Below are 18347 nucleotides of genomic sequence, written 5' to 3'. Positions count from 1 at the left end.
CCAAAAACTGGTTTGGGTGGATATCTGGCTGACTTCAGATATGCAGTAAGAAGAATTCAAATCATTCCTTTAGCTTTTCTTTCATTTCCCCATCTTCCTTTAATAATCATTTTGCACCCTTAGCATCTAATGAATGAACTGCCTTCCTGGTTCTAGCCCCCAAATCCCATTCTTCTCTATTCTCTTTCCTCTACCAAACCCTGATTTTTTTTATTTTTTTAAGGTGAAGGTAAAGATTGAGATTGACCTGGGATGAGACATTCTGGCATTTCCTTCCCTCCTTATGTCAAATAAGAAGGGAAGGTCTGGACAAGCTTGTGACAGGAAATCCTCCTGCACTTTGGTCTCACCAACATGCTGCTCTCACCCTGCCATTCCACAGAGAGGGGGAACTTGTTTTGCTGACAAGACTGTTTAAAAATTGTTTCCAGCTGAGGTGGGCTAGTTGGAGTTTGCATTTTGAACCTAGCAATGAAAGGCTGGCAGAACCAGATAAGATCCATGTCAGACAGCCTAAGTACATTATACAGCAGACAGCAAATGCAGAGGAGGATCAATTGGAGAAGTTTAGAAACTGCTGCTGAAAAATATATTTTTCAAGGTGATTTTTTTTTTTTAATGTCAGGGAAACGCTATAGTTGCACACAATGGGTTTTATGACTTTTTAAATTCCTCTTCTTCTTCTTCTCCCATTCAGGTCCTGTTTGTTCCCAGGCACTGGTGGCATTACGTAGAATCCATTGACCCAATCACTGTTAGCATAAACTCATGGATTGAACTGGTAACTACCCCCCCCCCAATTGTTTATCTCTTAAAACCATCAGGCACACACATGGCCTGAATGTTCACAGATGGGCATGGCATCTGGAAATGTGCTGGAGCAGTTTATAATAATGATCTAGCTACCTATTTCCATACACCGTAGTAAGCATACTTGGAGCCGTCCAGAGTGGCTGGGGAAACTCAGCCAGATGGGTGGGGTATAAATAATAAATTATGATGATGATGATGATGATGATGATGATGATGATGATGACGACTGCAATGATCACAGGTTCTTTCCCTTGCCACCGTTGACCTTCCCCTTCCCATGTTGTCTCCCCTGCATTGGAATTACATAAATTGTAAGCCGCTCAGGACAGAGACCTGTCTCTTACACTTTGTAATGTGCAATGTGTAATGTACATGGATGAGGCTATATAAATCATCACCCACATACTGTTGGACTCATATCAACTCTAGCCAACATGGCCAGTAGCCAGGGCTGGGTGTTGGAATCCAGGAGGGCCACATGTACCCCACCCCTTGCTGTAGTTTATTTTTGTGTGTGTGGTTTAAAAGCTGAGCGTATTTTCATCTCTCTCATGAAATTTCCAAGAAACAGCCTTTGGAGACCAAGACAGTAAAAGCTAGTGTGGGTGGAGAGGAACAAAAGTGAAGATGCTACTAGTGTGTCTTTTTAGTTAAAATGTCTGCTTCACTTTGATGTAGGTGTCATATTATCTTCCTCCCCCCACAACATTTACATCCCATCTTGTCTTCTACCATGGAACTCATGGCATTCTCTCTCTCTCTCTCTCTCTCTCTCTCTATATATATATATGGTTCTCAGGGTGATCCATCAACAGTGGCCAGATCCAGATCTGCTTAGTTTCAGCAAAATGGGGGCCTCATGTGCCTTCATGCCATGTAATTTGGAACTGAATCTGACATCCTGAAAATCCCAAGGCTTGGTAGTATTCTACACAGGATGCCTTCTTCATCTTTTTACAAAATGGCATATGCTCTTGAAGTCAAAGCTAAGCAAACATTAGTGTTTTGTAGTCTCCGGTATTGCTTGAACGCAGCATGCTGGACAGAAGTTATTAACTATCTCCCAAAATTAAAAACCTCACAAACAGTTTGGAGGCTTCGAGCTAATAAGTTGACAGTGGGCGCTGCTTAACCCGAGGAATGCCTGCATGTCGTCTTTTTGGTGACAGTTGATTATACCCTATTATCCCTGGAGATGACAGCAGCATTACTTTTTAGGTGTCGGGCTATCTGTCTTAGAAAAATAATGCGTGACACGGGTGTTAAAATGTAATATCAAGAACATTTTCATTATTCACTCAAGCAGTTCTCCAGCTTCCAGCAATAACCAGCTGCTACCACGTTGATATGATAGGTGTGTGTCAAGCCCTCTTCAATAGCCTTACTGATACAATTAATTATTTCGCTGAGACCTTATAATAAAGGATAAAGTTTTAATTTGTTTTCAACACACTGAGACCACTTCAACTCTTGCTTCTTACGGTAGGGGGGATTAATGCTATTCATGGATACTTTGAGGCAAAATGAACTTTCCAGGCTTGCAACCCCTTGAAATGCTTTAAGAGTGTTCATGTACCGAGGTAAGCTAGCTTAAATGTGTACATACTAAAATGTGAATAGATGAGCTGAAAGGTTTCAGGCTTATGAAGCTGCATTGCAATAAGATCAAAAGGTCTGCAGGAAAGGACATGTAAAACCACTGAATTCCATTTTCCTAGGAAACAGCCCACCTGCTCTGAATTTAACAGGTACAGACCCCAGATCTTTTTCTGCATATATACTTCACAATCAGACCGTATGATGAATTTCTTAGTCTTAAGATTATAAAATTATTGCTGGTAGCTCTAAGACTACATAGCCCATGATACATTGTGACTGTCCATGAAATAAAATCATAATGAGAGCTACCTTAATTGTTTAGACTGGAGCAGAGTATTTGAAAAAAAGAATTGTAGATTCTGGTAAGATTGTCCACAATTCCTAACATCAGTTTTATATTACAAGTCTCTGGCACTACATTTTAGTTTAATTTTACATGAGATTCCCTAGCAACTGCCCTGATATGAGACAATGAAGTGGTCCTTCTGCCAAGCTTTCTTTTTCCTAATCACAATTAGTATTTTGCTCTGGGTTCCTAGGATTATTGAGCACATCGAAGCAGTTGTTCCCAAACTATTTAATAAGGGGAACTTACCAAAGGAAACAGTAGCTTGTCACACCATGTCTAAGAGTTTATACAGAGTTTTGGGACTGCGATGATGATGGTGATATTGCGTAACTCATAAAAATGACTCAAAGTGACTTGCAAACACAGTAGAAGTCCTAAAGCCATTTGCAGTGAACACAATCAATAAAAACTTAAAAAGCAAACAGACACATATCTAAAGAAAGAAAAGGCAAGTCTAGCTTTTATTGCACGACTTCAGCGTGAGTTGATATAGATAGCAAACAGAGACTGATGCTGGACCAGCAAAGGCTGTCTGGCCTGTACAGGTTGCAATCCTCCTTTGATAACTTTGAACTAGATCAATCTGGTGTTATTTGTTTGATATAGATGTGATATGGCACCATCAGAAATGCTAACGCTTTATTCCAGATAGTGCTTCCTTTGCTGGTGCAGTGATAAATAGTAGAAATGAAAGAGGAACGGGACGGGAGGTAAAGGAAGGTAGATTTTATGCAGTTTCCATGGGGAAGGAACCCCCATTATACACCACCTTCAGTTTCCTTCCAGCCAAACTCAAGCAAGCAAGCCCCATTTCCTCAATCTGCCTCCATCTTACTATTTGCTATGGTGCCAGGAATACCACATTACACGTTGAATTTGCTTCTCCTTGCCCATAAACAGTCTTCCGATCCAAAACAATTCACTTAAACAAGAAAGCCTGGCCTGCCTGTGTGTCTCATCCTGATGAGATCCTAAATTAGTCTTTGTATTTCACCGCCTAAAGGCACTCAGAAGAGACATGACAGCTTGTAACATGTAAGAATCAATTACTGGATTCTTGTTTCATCTTTAAAAGCTGTGTGCTGGTATCCTTCGTTAAAGACAACATTTGCTTTTCCTCCCTGCTGCTGCTATTTAAGGCTGCAATAATACATCAGTGGGTTGGTGATACTGTCAGATGACAGTATGCTCCCTGGAATTTAAAATGATTTAGTTTTGCATTTGTAATAGCTCCCAAGGCATTTGCTGTCTCTCAGAAATATCCTTTGTGTCTTAGCTTAAGTCATTTAGAGATACAATTTTGGACATACCTTTTTGATCTTCCTGAATTAAAGACCCTATACATTAGACAGCATCCCTGTGGTATAAATTAAGGTTCACAAGACTCAATTAACTTAACAAGACGCTAATACAATGTATTGTCCGCCAATTAGAAACATGTAATTGCTTGATCATGTGGCTTTTATGGGCATATTATGCCTAGCTATGATAATAAGGGATGTTAATTCCCCACCCCACCCCCAAGTGTATGTGCTGGAAATTAGAGATCTTTTTAACATGAGAGTCTTCTTTCCTTTAACTATTGCGTCCAGCCTTGTGCAACAGGGCTTTCCTCCCATCTCCTCCCACAGTGTGCCCCTGAGATTGGTTCAGGTGGCGGGAGAATCCTCAGAACAGTGCAGGGGGAGGTGAGGGGGGTCGTTCATGCTTGCCCTGATGGAAAGATCAACACAGCACAATATTAAATTCTTCCCTTGATTTGTGTATTGTACAGGAAGTCATTATGTCCCCAATCCTGTGTTGCTGGACCCCCCATCATCCCCAGTCAGCATGGCTGATAGTCAGGGGGTCAAAGGAGTCACAGTCCAAAAATATGATGTAACCTAAGATTAGGGAAGCCTTCTCTAGTACTACTGGGTGAGTTCCGGGATGAGGATTCTTCAGAGGTTCGGGGCACCATAGCTCCTGAAGATGTCAGTGGTGTGAATGGTGAAACCAATAACTCTGAGCTGCAGCCCCTCCATTCAGTGACTATAGGTCGGTAGAAGACATGCAGAAGCTCCCAGGTTTTATCCTTGACATCCCCAGTTAAAAGGGCCAGGTAGCAGGTGATGAAAAAGAAACATGTGTGAAACCCTAGAAGAGCTGCTGCCAGTCAGAGTAGACAATTTTTGTTGTTGTTGGCATCCATCTGTATAAGAGACAGGTCTCTGTTCTGAGCAGCTTACAACTGATATAATTGCAGGGGAGACAACAAAGGAAGGGGAAGAGTTTTCCTTCTCCTAGATGGGCTACCTTTCTGGGTTAATGAGCTCCATCTGACCCCCCACTTCCCTCTACTGCTATGGAATTCAACTTCTTCCTAGAAAATAAATAAACCCCAGCTTTCATTAAAAAACACAACATCCAAGTCATAAAGGTTGGAGTATAGATGGAAAGACTGGTGAAGTCTCAGAATAGGCCACTGAACAACAATTGCTAGAGAGCAACAGCAGGAGAAGACTATTACTTGCATGCCCTGCTTGGTGGAGAAGTTAAACAATCTGACTTGGTATAAGTCCACTTCTGTGTTTCCAAGTTGCTTGAGAAATTTGTGAGATATTCTTTTCTGGAAAAGTTTTTTTAAGACAGGATGGATAAAAACCCATCACAGAAGAACTAATTCTGCCCTAGTACTTATGTTATGGGCTGCCCTTGCAAGAGGTGTCTTCATTCACAACCCAAAGTCCAGGAACAGAACCTGAAAGCAAAAACATGGCCTTTTGTACTTCTTTGTACTGATTTTTTGCTTTCTCAGTTCCACTAAAGAAGAGTGGCTGGCTCAAAACACATTGGGCTTGATCAATCACCTCTTCATTGCACCTCTGAGTTTCCCTCTCTTCTTGTTTCTGGCTCTTCCTTTCTATCCATTCCAGTTATCACAATGTTAGCTTATGTTTCTCTTGTAGGATGCAGATCATGAAGCCCGTGTAGAAGAGGCAATAACTCGAACACTGATATGTGCAATCAAATCTGCTGAAACCACCAGTGCATCAGATCCCTGGCTCAACCCCACAGAGGTGAAGTTCCGCATTAATATGCCATGGTTTTCACTCCTTTGACCCAGTGACATTTTTGTTTCCTAAACTGCAAGTCTATGTTCCTCTACTCCCCCACCTTTGCAACTGAATTTTTAGTAACTTTGGGATGGCAGAGCCTGAGTCTTCATGGCTGCTTCCCATTATCTTGGTTTAACTCCTCGCTGGAAGCGTACCCCGTGTCTTTCAAGGATTCCCTCCTCCAAGTCCAGAGATTCAGAAGTGCAGATTGCACAACCTGTACATATCTAGCCATTTGCCCTGTATGTAGTAGGGATGGTCAGGGGATCCAGCACAGTTAAGAGTGTGGGTGTGTGCACGGCATGGCTCTGGAATTCCATTCAGTGCACATTCATTTGTTCTTAAGTGCACCCTAACATCGTCACATATTACTGTAAAGACCAGTGCTTTATGGTAAGGAAGCACTTTGACAGGGATAGTTTAAGTTTATTTGACATTCGCTTTTTGCAGGCAATAAATATGCCACACAAACTCAGGCTTGCATAGGCGGTTCTTGCTTAACCAGCTTCCTCCTTTGCTTCAACAGAAGGGAAAGTCCCATGCACGCAATGGCTTGGCTGCGCTAGTGGGCCACCTTGGTTGAAATGAAAGCAAGCAGAAAAGCACCCAAAGAACACAATAGGGTGGCAAAATAAAGTGGAAGCAATGGGGATAGATGAGAAGGACAAAACATATAAACAAATCCTAAGATTAGCAGAAAAGGTATCACCTGTTTATACACTGAATGTATTTTATTTTCTAGGTTGAAGTAACTTCCCATGAAACCAATCTTCAGTATGTAAATGGGGCTGTTTCTGCATATTTAGAGCATCAGAAGACTAGTAAAATTGAAGACATGGACCCTAGAAATGAAGAGGTTAATCAATATCCATGTAAAAGAAAGAAGGTCCAAGGGAGATCAGAACCTGAAGGCTTCCAGTTGATGTCCCGTGAATCTAGCCTAACCGCGATCCAAGGAAAGAAACTGGAAAAAATTCCCTTTGGACATAATCTTTTTCAGGTTTTACCACAATTCTGGGAAACAGATTCAACTGGTTCAGCTGAAAATGACAGTAAAGGGTCTCCAAATGAAAATGATGAACACTTTGGAAAATTGCATCGTGCTGGGAAGACATCAAAAGTGATTGGTGATTCTGGAGCATTAGTAGATCAGAAGGATCCAGGATGTAGTACCATCTCTCCACAAGCAGTTATTTGTACAAATGATTTGCTAGATTGTGTGCTAAATCCCCAAGTCATCCGTTTAATGGCTCAACTTTTGATAGAAAGAGCAAGTCTTTAAAATGTGTGCCTTTCTGAAAATAAAAAAAACGAACGACAAGTATGTTCTGGAGGTTCCACAGCTTCTGTACTAAAGAATTCTTAGCTGCGCATCAGCATCAGCTCAACTGCAAACTTCCAAACAATACAGCAGCTAACTATGTCAGGGCTTTTGTAACCATTTCTCACGGGGTAGCTAAGTTTGTGTGTTGCAGCAGAAGCAACACTTAAGGTCTTTTGGTACCTTAAAAACTAACAATTGTCTTTATGCATAAAAATAGAAGAAGAATCCTGCAGGATCATTTATGTGTTTTGTCAGAAGGCTAAGACAACACAAATCATTGTCAAAATATATAAATAAATTGTTTATTTTAAGAAAGACAACAGAAAAATTTTAGGAAGGTGCTTCACAAAGCCTTTACATCATCTTAGGCCAGGTCTAGCTGGTTGATACACGGATGAAGAGCCAGAAATTATTACCTCCTGTCTTGCCCAACAACCCCATTAACATACCATAATTACAACCTTCCAGTGCTTTAGGTTGCAATTCTCTAAGCACATTAACCTGGTGCTAAATCCCACTGAACTCAGTGACGCTAAGGCTGTATACACATTACGTATTAAAGCACAGCTAGGTTGCTCTTTTTCTCAGTTTGGATAGTTTGAGGGTGGTTGGGGGGAGTCATCAAAATGCAGTAATTCAGGACAGGATAAATACAAGGTACGGATTGTGGCTAATGTGTATCTACTGCTTCCCAAGCAGGCATGCACAGGATGCTGAGTAATGGGGAGTGCTTAGGCAGTCTATGCAGTTCCCTGAGCGGAAGTTCCACTGTACACAGTGAAACTTAATTATTGTGCTATGTTTCTGGACCTCTCTGCTCAGAGGGTAGCAAACATTTTCATTTCTATACTAGTGTGCAAACTCCTCCGTAGATGTATTGAGAATTTCAATACAGCTATTGCAATTCACTCTCTTTCGCCCTGCGGGTAAACAATATTGTTTCTCATGGGTTTGTCTCTCCTCAGTGCACACCCTTTGTTTCCTTGCAGTTACATTTTGCGTGTCGAGACCCCGCAGCCACCCCCTCGTTGGAAATAACTCACACAAGGACACGGATATTAGGTTTATGTTATTGGGCAAATTTTGGCCACAACTTTATTGAAATTACAGAATGTGAGTGGTATTGGCTTAGGCATTGATTGGACCTGACTATATCTGACTCCTGCCCATTGTGCAGGAAGTCCCTAGTAAGGGTAAGCCACCGGTAGGGGGAGCCCTGTCGATGCAGACCAACTCAAGCTCCCCCTGGTGTTCCCGTCAGGGTCATGTCAAGGCCATAGTCCCCCAGCCAGACTTCAGACTAGAACAACACCCCCAGATTCCTTTAACGGAATACCCTTAAGCATGGAGGGGCAGGTGATGGCCACACCTCCCCTCCCCCACACAAGGTCAAACAATGCCTAACCGCAACCCTAACAAAGTTGTGACGATTGCTACAAGGTAGGCGAAAACTAAGTGGCCAGTGCCAATTTGCCAAGTGGAAAAATTCCTACCAGGCCCCTCGGACAACCAAGGCGACCAACTGAAGTCCATAGCAAGGCCACTGCCTAACCTGCAAAATAGGGAGGGAGGGTGGGTGATTGAGGAAGCGAGCAAAAGAGGAAGTCCTCTGGCTCGCTCCTCCGTTTAAACGGCCCCGGCCACGCCCCCCCAGCCAGCGGGTTGGCTGGCCGGGTTCTGACATGGCTGGGATCCCCCAGGCAACGGGGGACAAGGTCCCCCGCCCCCGGTGGGGAGTGGGTGGCCACACGGTCCACCGCAACTCCTCCCCACTGGGAAGTGGAGCGGATTTACTAATTAACATTTATTTGACACTATAAAGAAGCTGTCTCTAAATATAATTTTTGCTCTTTGAGAGAATTTCTATGGCATTCTCTGCATTAGTATTGATTTGATTTATCCACAAGTGATTGCTCTATGGTCACTTGCATGTATTAACATTTTGACCATGAACTGATTCTGAAGGTTGCCATGACTTTGGCAAGCATGTCACAAAAGCCACAAAACTCCTCAAAAGGCCCTAATTGCCTTGTTTAAAGAAATGTAATGCTTTGTGTCCTAGTAGCTCTAGGTTCCTAATAAGCCAGTGTCCTCTGTTTCCTACTGTTAAGGACAAGGGTTTTGACAGTCTCCTAGTTACAGTAGTCTCCTGGCACGTTTTTTTTTTTTTTAATTATTATTATTATTATTAAAGAAAACTGTCCCTATTAGATGGCAAAACCTTGATTTCTTCTGCTACTTAGTTTATTGCCTCTGTTCTCCATGGACATAGTTGTCATTATGCAGACCAGAAATATATACTCTATGCAGGGCATACAGCATATGGAAGATTGTGTTGAAATTGACCTTATGTTCAAATGTACTACAAAGGGCATTGAAGCTTTGCTGAAGGGTGATTTATAGATACATTTTACTGCCTCAAGACAGGTTTTTAAATGTATACAGTGGTTTAAGAACAGTTTAGTTTATGAACAACTTGGATTAAGAACGCTGCAAACCTGGAAGTAGGTCTTTTGGTTTGTGAACTTTGCCTTGGAAGCAGAAGATGTTTCGCTTCCTGTTGAGTGTGTTCCATTTGTAAATTGAGTCCCCTACTGCTATGGGATGGGAAAGCACACCTTGGTTTAAGAACGCTTTGGTTTAAGAACGGATTACAGGAACGGATTAAGTTTGTAAACCAAGGTACCACTACCAATTGCAAACTGCAGCAATAGTTGTTTCTTTGCTGGCTGATCACATGATCTCTCAACATATTCCTCTTCAGTTCTGATATTTCCACCACGTCGAAACTTAGTGATTTTTGCTCCAACATCTAAGACCAATAATAATCTAATCTAACATTGGCCTTAGTTTTAATTGTGCTGTAGATCAGGGAAGAAGAACTTGTGGCCCTCCAGATGTTAACATTAGCTCTAATCATTTCTGATCACTGGCTGAGACTGATGGGAGCTGTAGTCCAACAACATCTGTAGACCATTCCCTAGCCGTTCTGTAGGTTATCACCACTCTTGTTTTCATGGAGGGCTCACTTCTAGATTATCCTTATAGATGGCAACAAAATAGGAAAATGTTGCATATAGGAAAGAAAAGTCAAAGGTTCTTATACATGTGTGAGATGGGATACAAGTAAGTTGGCAGGAACTCTGGAAAAAAGGCTTAGACTACTGTAATAGATAATAAACAGATTGTGAATGACCCATGTAATAGGGTGCCACAAGAGACTAACAGAACTTTGGGATATACATAGTAGTAATGCAGCTGACACAATATCACCAGTGTTTTTAAGTGCTAGAAGTGACAGGATCAATATGGGACTTGAGTGTTCAGAAACTTCAAATACACAACTCTTTATTGGCATAGGTTTCCAAATCTATATCAGCTCTGTGTGCTGTACATATACTGACAGATGGATTTAGTGGGCTGAGTTTGACTTTGGAGGCCTTAAATCTCTATGAAGGACTCCTTCCCTCTGGTATCTGCTGAAAGCCCTGAGTTAATTCTACAAGCCAGGAGCATCAAAGAACTGGATCTTAGTAGCTATTACCTTGGTTCTTTGAAACTATTTTTCAGTAGATGCACATTGGTGCATGTCCCCGCTGAACTTATGCTCCCTGTTTTCCAGTGGTCTTTGAAGTTTGACGAATGTGCTTGCTTGGCCTGGAAATGGCTGTTTTAATATAAATTTGCTGTTCTACGTTGTTTGAGTTTATTATCGTTTCCTTGTATGTTTGAATTTGAAATGGATTATGAAATGCTGTTAATCACATTTCTTCCATCATGGGACTGAAGGAGACGTACATGGGGACTCAATATTTGTTGTTGTTGTTTTATTTGCAAGCAACATTGAGAAACGTGAAAAACAGGGTATAAAGCCTTTAAATAAATGACACTGTACTTTCCCACCCAGGCACTGATCAACCTCAGACCTGTTTAGCTTCAGAAAAGGTAGCTGCATTTTGTGCCTTCAGAATATTTTTTAAAAAAATGGCCTTTATAAGTACCTTAATGGATTTTTGTTGCATGTTTAATGGATTCTGAAATGTTACTGTTTATTTTAATACCTTAACTGTTTTATGCTTTGATGGATGATAATATGGCATTACACCTATTTGTGGATTTAAAAACTATAAAGTGAGTTTTCAATAATGAAAACAGTGATCTAAAATAGTTAAAAAGTTAAGTGTCATAACAGTTATTAATGATGATAGAAGGGGAGAGAAAATCTAATAATGAAAGAGAGAGTTATAACCTCCCTCATTTACTCATCTGAAACTGTACAGTGGTACCTCGGGTTACATATGCTTCAGGTTACATACGCTTCAGGTTACAGACTCCGCTAACCCAGAAATAGTGCTTCCAGTTAAGAACTTTGCTTCAGGATAAGAACAGAAATCGGTCTCCGGCGGCGCGGCAGCAGCAGGAGGCCCCATGAGTGCAGACAATTATCAATGTATTGGTAGCAAGCTTATTAGATTGCCCTGAAATGACCACAGGTCCAAAATATAGCAAACAGATTGCAAGCTTGAATCAGCCACATGGAGGATATCCCTCATTTTCTGAACTATTCTGGCTGCCCATCTATTTCTGAGCACAGCTCATTGCACTGGTGTTTGCCCTGAAAGTCTTATATGGAAGAGCCCTGTAGACTAATGGCCCATCTAGTCCAGCAACCTGTTCCATAGCATACTGCCTCTGACATCGAAGGTGGAACATAGCCAAAGAAAATGACTCCAACAATAGTAGCAAGAACGACTGGCAAGAACAGGAAAACAAGCTGGTGTGGTAGATTTCTTCATCTCCCCATTGTAGTGCCCTCCACTCCCACCCAGTTCTTGAAATAGCTGTTCACATACATTTTGGGACATCGGACAACAGAATATGTGTCTCTCCCCTCCCTTTCAACTAGACTAATAACTCGTTTTGTCTCCAGCAAAAAGGGATCCAATCCAATTAGTAAAAAGCCTTTGCTGCACTGCCTGAAAAAAGCCCACTGTGGAAATGAAAAATAGCGCTGTCTGAGTGGCGAGCCCAGCAGCAGGGACTGCAATGCAAACCTTGCAAGAAGCAAATGCTAATATCGTTTCTGAGAAGTGCTGCATATATTGAGCAAGTTTTATCTTATTTCCTGCGGTGTCGTAATGTGCTGCTTCAACCCTGTATTTTGAATTCCCTTTCAGAACTTTTGTCAAACGGCTTTAGCTTTCTTTGCCCTACTTAAAATTGGCACTTTCTGCCATGTCCCCATGGATCCTCATGGCGTCATCGTTTGGCTTTGCCAGGACAGCACTGACGGAAAACAAAAGAGCTGCCAAGACTTCAGCTTGGATTCTCTTGTCTCTTAGGGGTGGCATGACCTAGCGACCCTTTGGAGACGCTGCTTTCTCTTCCCCTGCAACATTCTCTGTCCTGTTTATAAAGGAAAACATGCGGAATAGCTGTTCTTCCATTCTCTGTATGCTAATGCATGCTTTTCACCTTCCCTTGAGTTTGCAGGCTGCGTATCTTGTCCCCCTCCCCCATTGCTTAGGTTTACCAGCATTTCTTTTTCTTTTCTCGAAGACAATGTTGGAAGGGATGTTCAGGGAGAGAGATATCAAAACAGTAAGGTTAAGTGGTGCTTGAAGGAGGACAATAATTTTTTACATTCCCAACTGAGAGGTGTGGCTAACATCCAATGCATATCCCAGTACGTTTCTGAGCACAATTCAAAGTATTGGTGCTGACCTTTAAAGCCCTAAATGGCCTCAGTCCAGTATAACTGAGGGAGCGTCTCCACCTCCGTCGTTCTGCCTGGACACTGAGGTCCAGTGCCGAGGGCCTTCTGGTGGTTCCCTCGCTGCGAGAAGCCAAGTTACAGGGAACCAGGCAGAGGGCCTTCTCGGTAGTGGCGCCCTCCCTGTGGAACACCCTCCCACCAGATGTCAAAGAGAACAACAACTACCAGACTTTTAGAAGACATCTAAAGGCAGCCCTGTTTAGGGAAGCTTTTAATGTTTAATAGGTTATTGTATTTTAGTGTTTTGTTGGAAGCCGCCCAGAGTGGCTGAGGGGACCCAGCCAGATGAGTGGGGTATAAATAATTTATTATTATTATTATTATCATTATTAGTTAATGGGGTTGAGCTTTTGTGGAATGTCCCTTGAGAACAGAGACTCTCTTCCCCCCACTCCCCAGTTTTATACACTACCATTTTGGCTGCATACACACCATATCTCCAGAGCACATACCTCCCTCCTCAAATAATCATAGGGACTGTAGTTTATGCCTCACAGAGCTACGGATTTCAGCCCTTTTAACAAACTACAGTCCCCTGGATTCTTTAAGGGGGGACAAGAGATGTGCTTCAAACGTGCTATTTCTGTTGGGTGTTATTCTCTACCCTGTTTAGTTTTAAGCTGTTAAAAATGGGTTGTCTTATTTCCATTATTTTCTATAATGTGCATATTTATTTTCTGTATTTATAGACATTATTTTCAAATTGTTCTTATTTTTTAATTGTTAGATTTATCATTTGATATATTGTTGAGGCACTCTGGCACAATTTTGTGGGATGGTGCCATACAAATAATCTGAGGTTGATGAAAAACAGAACCTGGTCAGGCTGCTGTTAAAAGGCTCACAAGATTTAGGGTAGTCAGTTTTTTGCAGTCATACTGGTGGTGCCTGGTATAGAGGTAAAGTTTCAAGGTTCCTTGAGTTGGGGGGGCATGCATTTAAAGAGATTTAAATGTGTGCTGGAAAACATGTTCTCAATGAGATAGAGTAGGGTCTAGAAATTGCTTCTCCAGTACCCAGATAATGCCTAGATATCCTGTAGACCTGAGGTTTTTAGTGGTTAATTCTGTTCATTTCATAAGGTGTTTATTTTTCACAGTTATTTGTTGTTGAGATGGCACTGTGTGGGAATGTTTATCTTTAGGATAAGGCTGCACCTGGAATAAGGAGTATAGGCTAGCTTGCTAAGCATCTGCTAAGCATCCTGCTAAGCATCTTCCACTCTGGTAGGTAACTGGTGGGTTACCCAAAACATCAGCTGTGACTTACTCTGGTGGGAACCTGATTTATAACCCAAATTTCAGCTGTAGCTGATGTAACCTCAACAGTGTATAAATTGCTTAGTCTTTAGGATTAGAGAGTGTCAGAACCTGTGAACCTCTATGCAAGCTGATCTGGAAAGCACTGTGCACCAACCAAGCTCCAGCTCCATCTGTTGCTGATGTGATTCCCAGCAACCAATGACCAAAGGGGACATAAGATAGTGGGAATATTTGTAGATTTCTTTGGGCTTTTTAATCAAACCTTTTAGCCTTCACCCCATTTGCATTCTGATTCCTAAAAGAACCACTGGAAGTTGTAGGAGCTCTCAGGGGCAGCTCTGCCAAAGAGCCTTGAGCCACAGGGATGGAAGGGCAAGTATGCAAAATGCACAAACATTTCTGGGTGGCAAAGGAAGGAGTTTCCCATTCAGTATTAGTAAGGGGGTCGCGCAAGTTATTCCTTCCCTTTTCCCCACCCTTACTGCTATGTGGTGGTGGTACAACAGTGTCTCATTCTGAAAATCAAATATTAACGATTATCCAGCTTGTCAGGTGACAGAATGTGTCCTGCAGGAAATTACACTGGGCAGGCTGGCGAGATCGAAAGGGGAAGCCAACACCGTAGCCTTAACCTTCATCATTTGCTCCTGGGAAAAATTAATTAGCCAAACCTTTGAGGGTTTGCACATTAGCTGCACTCCATTGGTGTCTGGTGCACAAAAGTCAGGCATACAACGCAACCAGTGCAAGGCAATCAAGACCAATTAACAAAGATGTAATTACTCTAGAGATGCTGCTATTAGCATAACTCAGATGTTCCGAGCACTATGAATTTGATTAACCTGGTTAACTTTTCCTCCCCCCTAAAAAACGTCTCCAGGAGAGGCCTGTTCCCATGAGCCAATAGGTTTTAGCACACAACTCCATCATGAATTATTATTATTACTACTGCTGCTGTTGTTATTATTATTATTATTATTATTATTACTACAGTGTATAAAAGCATTTAAGAAGCGCTCTCTTTGATAGCCACCTACCATGGCTTGGAGTAATGGGACAGCATGCTTAATGGGGTGCATTGGCAATGCACACTATTCCTCCCTTGACTTGGGGGTAGGAGGTGGGTGAAGGTTTGAAGATGACAGCTGTGATGTCTTAATTAAGGAAAGCTGAGTGGTGTTTGTGGAATGGTCATATCTCTGAAACTGGAAGTTGAGTAAATAAAATTTAAATAGTTCTATGACTGCACTGCTCCATTGCATTCCTGATTTATTGATTTGTTTGTTTATTTGCCTTCAGATTAAAAGCCTTTAAAATTTTAGATTTCCTTTTCCAGCTTTTTCTGTTAATAAGCTACAATACCAACCTAATCTTGAAATCAGGTGCATGCATGTATGCCCAGCACGTTCCTCGTTTATTTGAGTGGAGGGATCTGAACATACAGATGAACAGCTTGGCTACTTTTAATTAAATGAATGAAGGAGCCATTGAGGGCAAGGTATCTTTCAATGTGCATTGGAGTTTTCATACCTAGAACAGATCAGTGAATGGGAGCACAATCCTTAGGGCTCTTCCAGATGACCTGTTTATTGAGCATTCATCCTGATTTGCTTACGCAAAGATTATATGGAGGTCAGACTGTCTCCTGTCTTTATTGACCATTCATTCTGATTAGTTTGCAGGAAGGTTATAATATGACAAGGAGCATTTATTATGAATTGCTTGTGAAGTGCTTATTATATGTCTTGAAAATTAATACTTCATTTACTCAACACTTTTCAACACATAGCTCCATGCCTTTCCTAGCAGTCAATTTGTTGCCCTAGGGTGACTGAGCGCTTTAACCCACTAATTGCACAAGCCTGTATTCCCCACTCTGGAGGGGATGTGACCAAACCCTTAAGCTGTGTATTTGCACACACATGTTTTGGGGCATGGGATGTATTGTCTAAGAGACTGAGACATAAATTGAGAAGTTCCTAGTCTGAATCTTGTGTCTGCCATCGGCTCACTAAAGAGTCTTAGGCAAGCCAGACTCCCTCAGCCTCAGTTCCCCTATCTGCAATATGGGAAATAATTGTTGTCATACAGGTTTGCCATAAAGATTACAACTAGATAATGCATGTGAAGCATTTTGAACACTTAGCATGACTAAGCCGCTTCTGGCGAACCAGAGCAGCGCACGGAAATGGCATTTACCTTCCCGCCAGAGTGGTAACTATTTATCTACTTGCACTTCATGCAAGTATAGGGCCACATTAAACTAAGCAGTCCCACTAGTGGAACCTTGCATAAGGGCTTTTTCTAGCACAGGGGGGCTTTTGCTCCCTCTCCTCCCCACAATCGGTGGTGGACCTCGGGGTCTCAAATTTAAGCAACACCCTTTGCAACGCCAAAATTCAGCACCTCTCACCTTCCATTCTACATTATAGTTGTAGTACCCCCTGGTGCCCCCAAGGCTCTGCACCCAATGTGACCAAACCAGTCATGTTCCTCTAAATTCACTTCTGCCCCAATGCAGTTTGACTGAAGCTGTCAGGAGACGCCCCAGAACAGCTCATCAGGGGAGGAGAGGGGAGAATGCTCTGCCAGCGCAAACATTTCTGCTTGCCTGATGGAACAATCTCCTTAGGGCTACACTGAATTCATCCTTTTACATTTTCAAAAAACTAACAGAAGAAGCATCAAAAAGACAATTAACAATCCTGAATATTGCTAACACAATTCTCAGCTGTCAAAAATTTACAAGCTTCCAAAGCAAAGATAATAGTAAAGAGCATTATCAATTTTATCTAATGGTAGGTGGTAATAGGAAAACTGGTGATTCATCTGAGCTTACGCTCCAATACTGATAGCCTTGAAATGTATCAGAAGCTGCAATCAAATGGATGTTAAGAACTGTTTTGGTGGAAAAGACCAAGGTCTTCCAGAAATCTGTTCCCAGCAATAGACCATCAGTATCAAATGACACACGATATTACACATGTGTCATTGCATCTAATGTGCAAGTTTTCCAAAAAAGCAAAGCACATCAACTGATATTTATGGGAATCAGAGTGGACCTGGAAGGGGAATTTAACTGTTTCCCTGCTGCAGTCTTGAGGAAAATCCCTCTTCTGATAAACCATTTGCTTAGTTGTGATGTTAGCCATTGTGGTATAATGGTAAGATTGTTGGACAAGCCCCTCACTCAACCACAAAGTTCATCGGGTAGCCTTAGGCCAGTCACTATTGCTCAGCATAAGCTTACCTTGCAGGTTTGTTGTGAGGATAACAAAAGAAGGGAAAGAAAGCATGTATGCTGCCTGGAGCTCCTTGGAGGTTATAAATGCAGTAAATAAAACAATCCCCCAGCAGTGGAAACAGTGAGGAATTTTCCCCCATCCCCAAAGCAAGTACCGTATTTTTCGCCCTATAGGACGCACTTTTCCCCCTCCAAAAATGAGGGGGAAATGTGTGTGCGTCCTATAGGGTGAATGCAGGCTTTCGCTGAAGCCTGGAGAGCGAGAGGGGTTGGTGCGCACCGACCCCTCTCGCTCTCCAGGCTTCAGGAAGCTCTGCGCAAGCCGCGGGAGCCCTCCCACGGCTTGCGTGGAGCTGCCTCTTATCCCGAAACCCCGGCGCGCTCAGCAGTCACTCCGGGGCTTCGGGTAGCTCCGCGCAAGCCGGGGGAGGGCTCCCACGGCTTGCACAGAGCTGCCTCTTATCCCGAAACCCCGGTGCGCTCAGCAGTCGCGCCGGGGCTTCAGGTAGATCTGCGCAAGCCGCGGGAGGGCTCCCACGGCTTGCGCAGAGCAGCCTGTTCTGGGGGGTGGGGTCGGGGGAAGCTCGGGCTTCCCCCGCCCCAGCCCTGCGCCTGGGGGGGGGGGAATAAAAATATTTTTCTTTATTTCCCCCCCAAAAAACTAGGTGCCCCTTATGGGCCGGTGCGTCCTATGGGGCGCAAAATACGGTATTCACTTCAGGATCACAGCAAGGAAGTAAAGGGTTCAATTTCCCCTCCACACCTGCTAAAATCCTACTAATTAGCTCCCCCTCCAGCTGTTGCAGTTTAAAGTCTGCAGAGACAAATTTAATGGTCAAATGTAGTTTGCCGCTCGCTGCACTTGACATTCAATGGCGTGCA

The 18347-nt window shown here is 42.6% G+C and overlaps 1 protein-coding gene across 3 annotated transcripts in view; it reads left to right on the top strand.

Annotated features, from left to right (window-relative positions):
* HSPBAP1 (HSPB1 associated protein 1) overlaps positions 1 to 7408 on the top strand; it is a 54300-nt gene extending 46892 nt beyond the window's left edge. For all 3 annotated transcript variants that reach the window (XM_081188804.1, XM_081188806.1, XM_081188805.1), the window contains exons 6-8: positions 698 to 781; positions 5710 to 5820; positions 6602 to 7408. In XM_081188804.1, the coding sequence (XP_081044930.1) occupies positions 698 to 781; positions 5710 to 5820; positions 6602 to 7141 (735 nt within the window). In that variant the 3' untranslated portion in view covers positions 7142 to 7408. The remainder of the gene's footprint in view (positions 1 to 697; positions 782 to 5709; positions 5821 to 6601) is intronic.
* The last annotated feature ends 10939 nt before the right edge of the window (positions 7409 to 18347 follow it).

This window comes from Podarcis bocagei (assembly GCF_964188305.1).
Source record: "Podarcis bocagei genome assembly, chromosome: 1".
NCBI lineage: Eukaryota > Metazoa > Chordata > Lepidosauria > Squamata > Lacertidae > Podarcis > Podarcis bocagei.
Note: the sequence above shows the minus strand (reverse complement) of the source record. Positions and strands in the feature narration are given on the sequence as shown.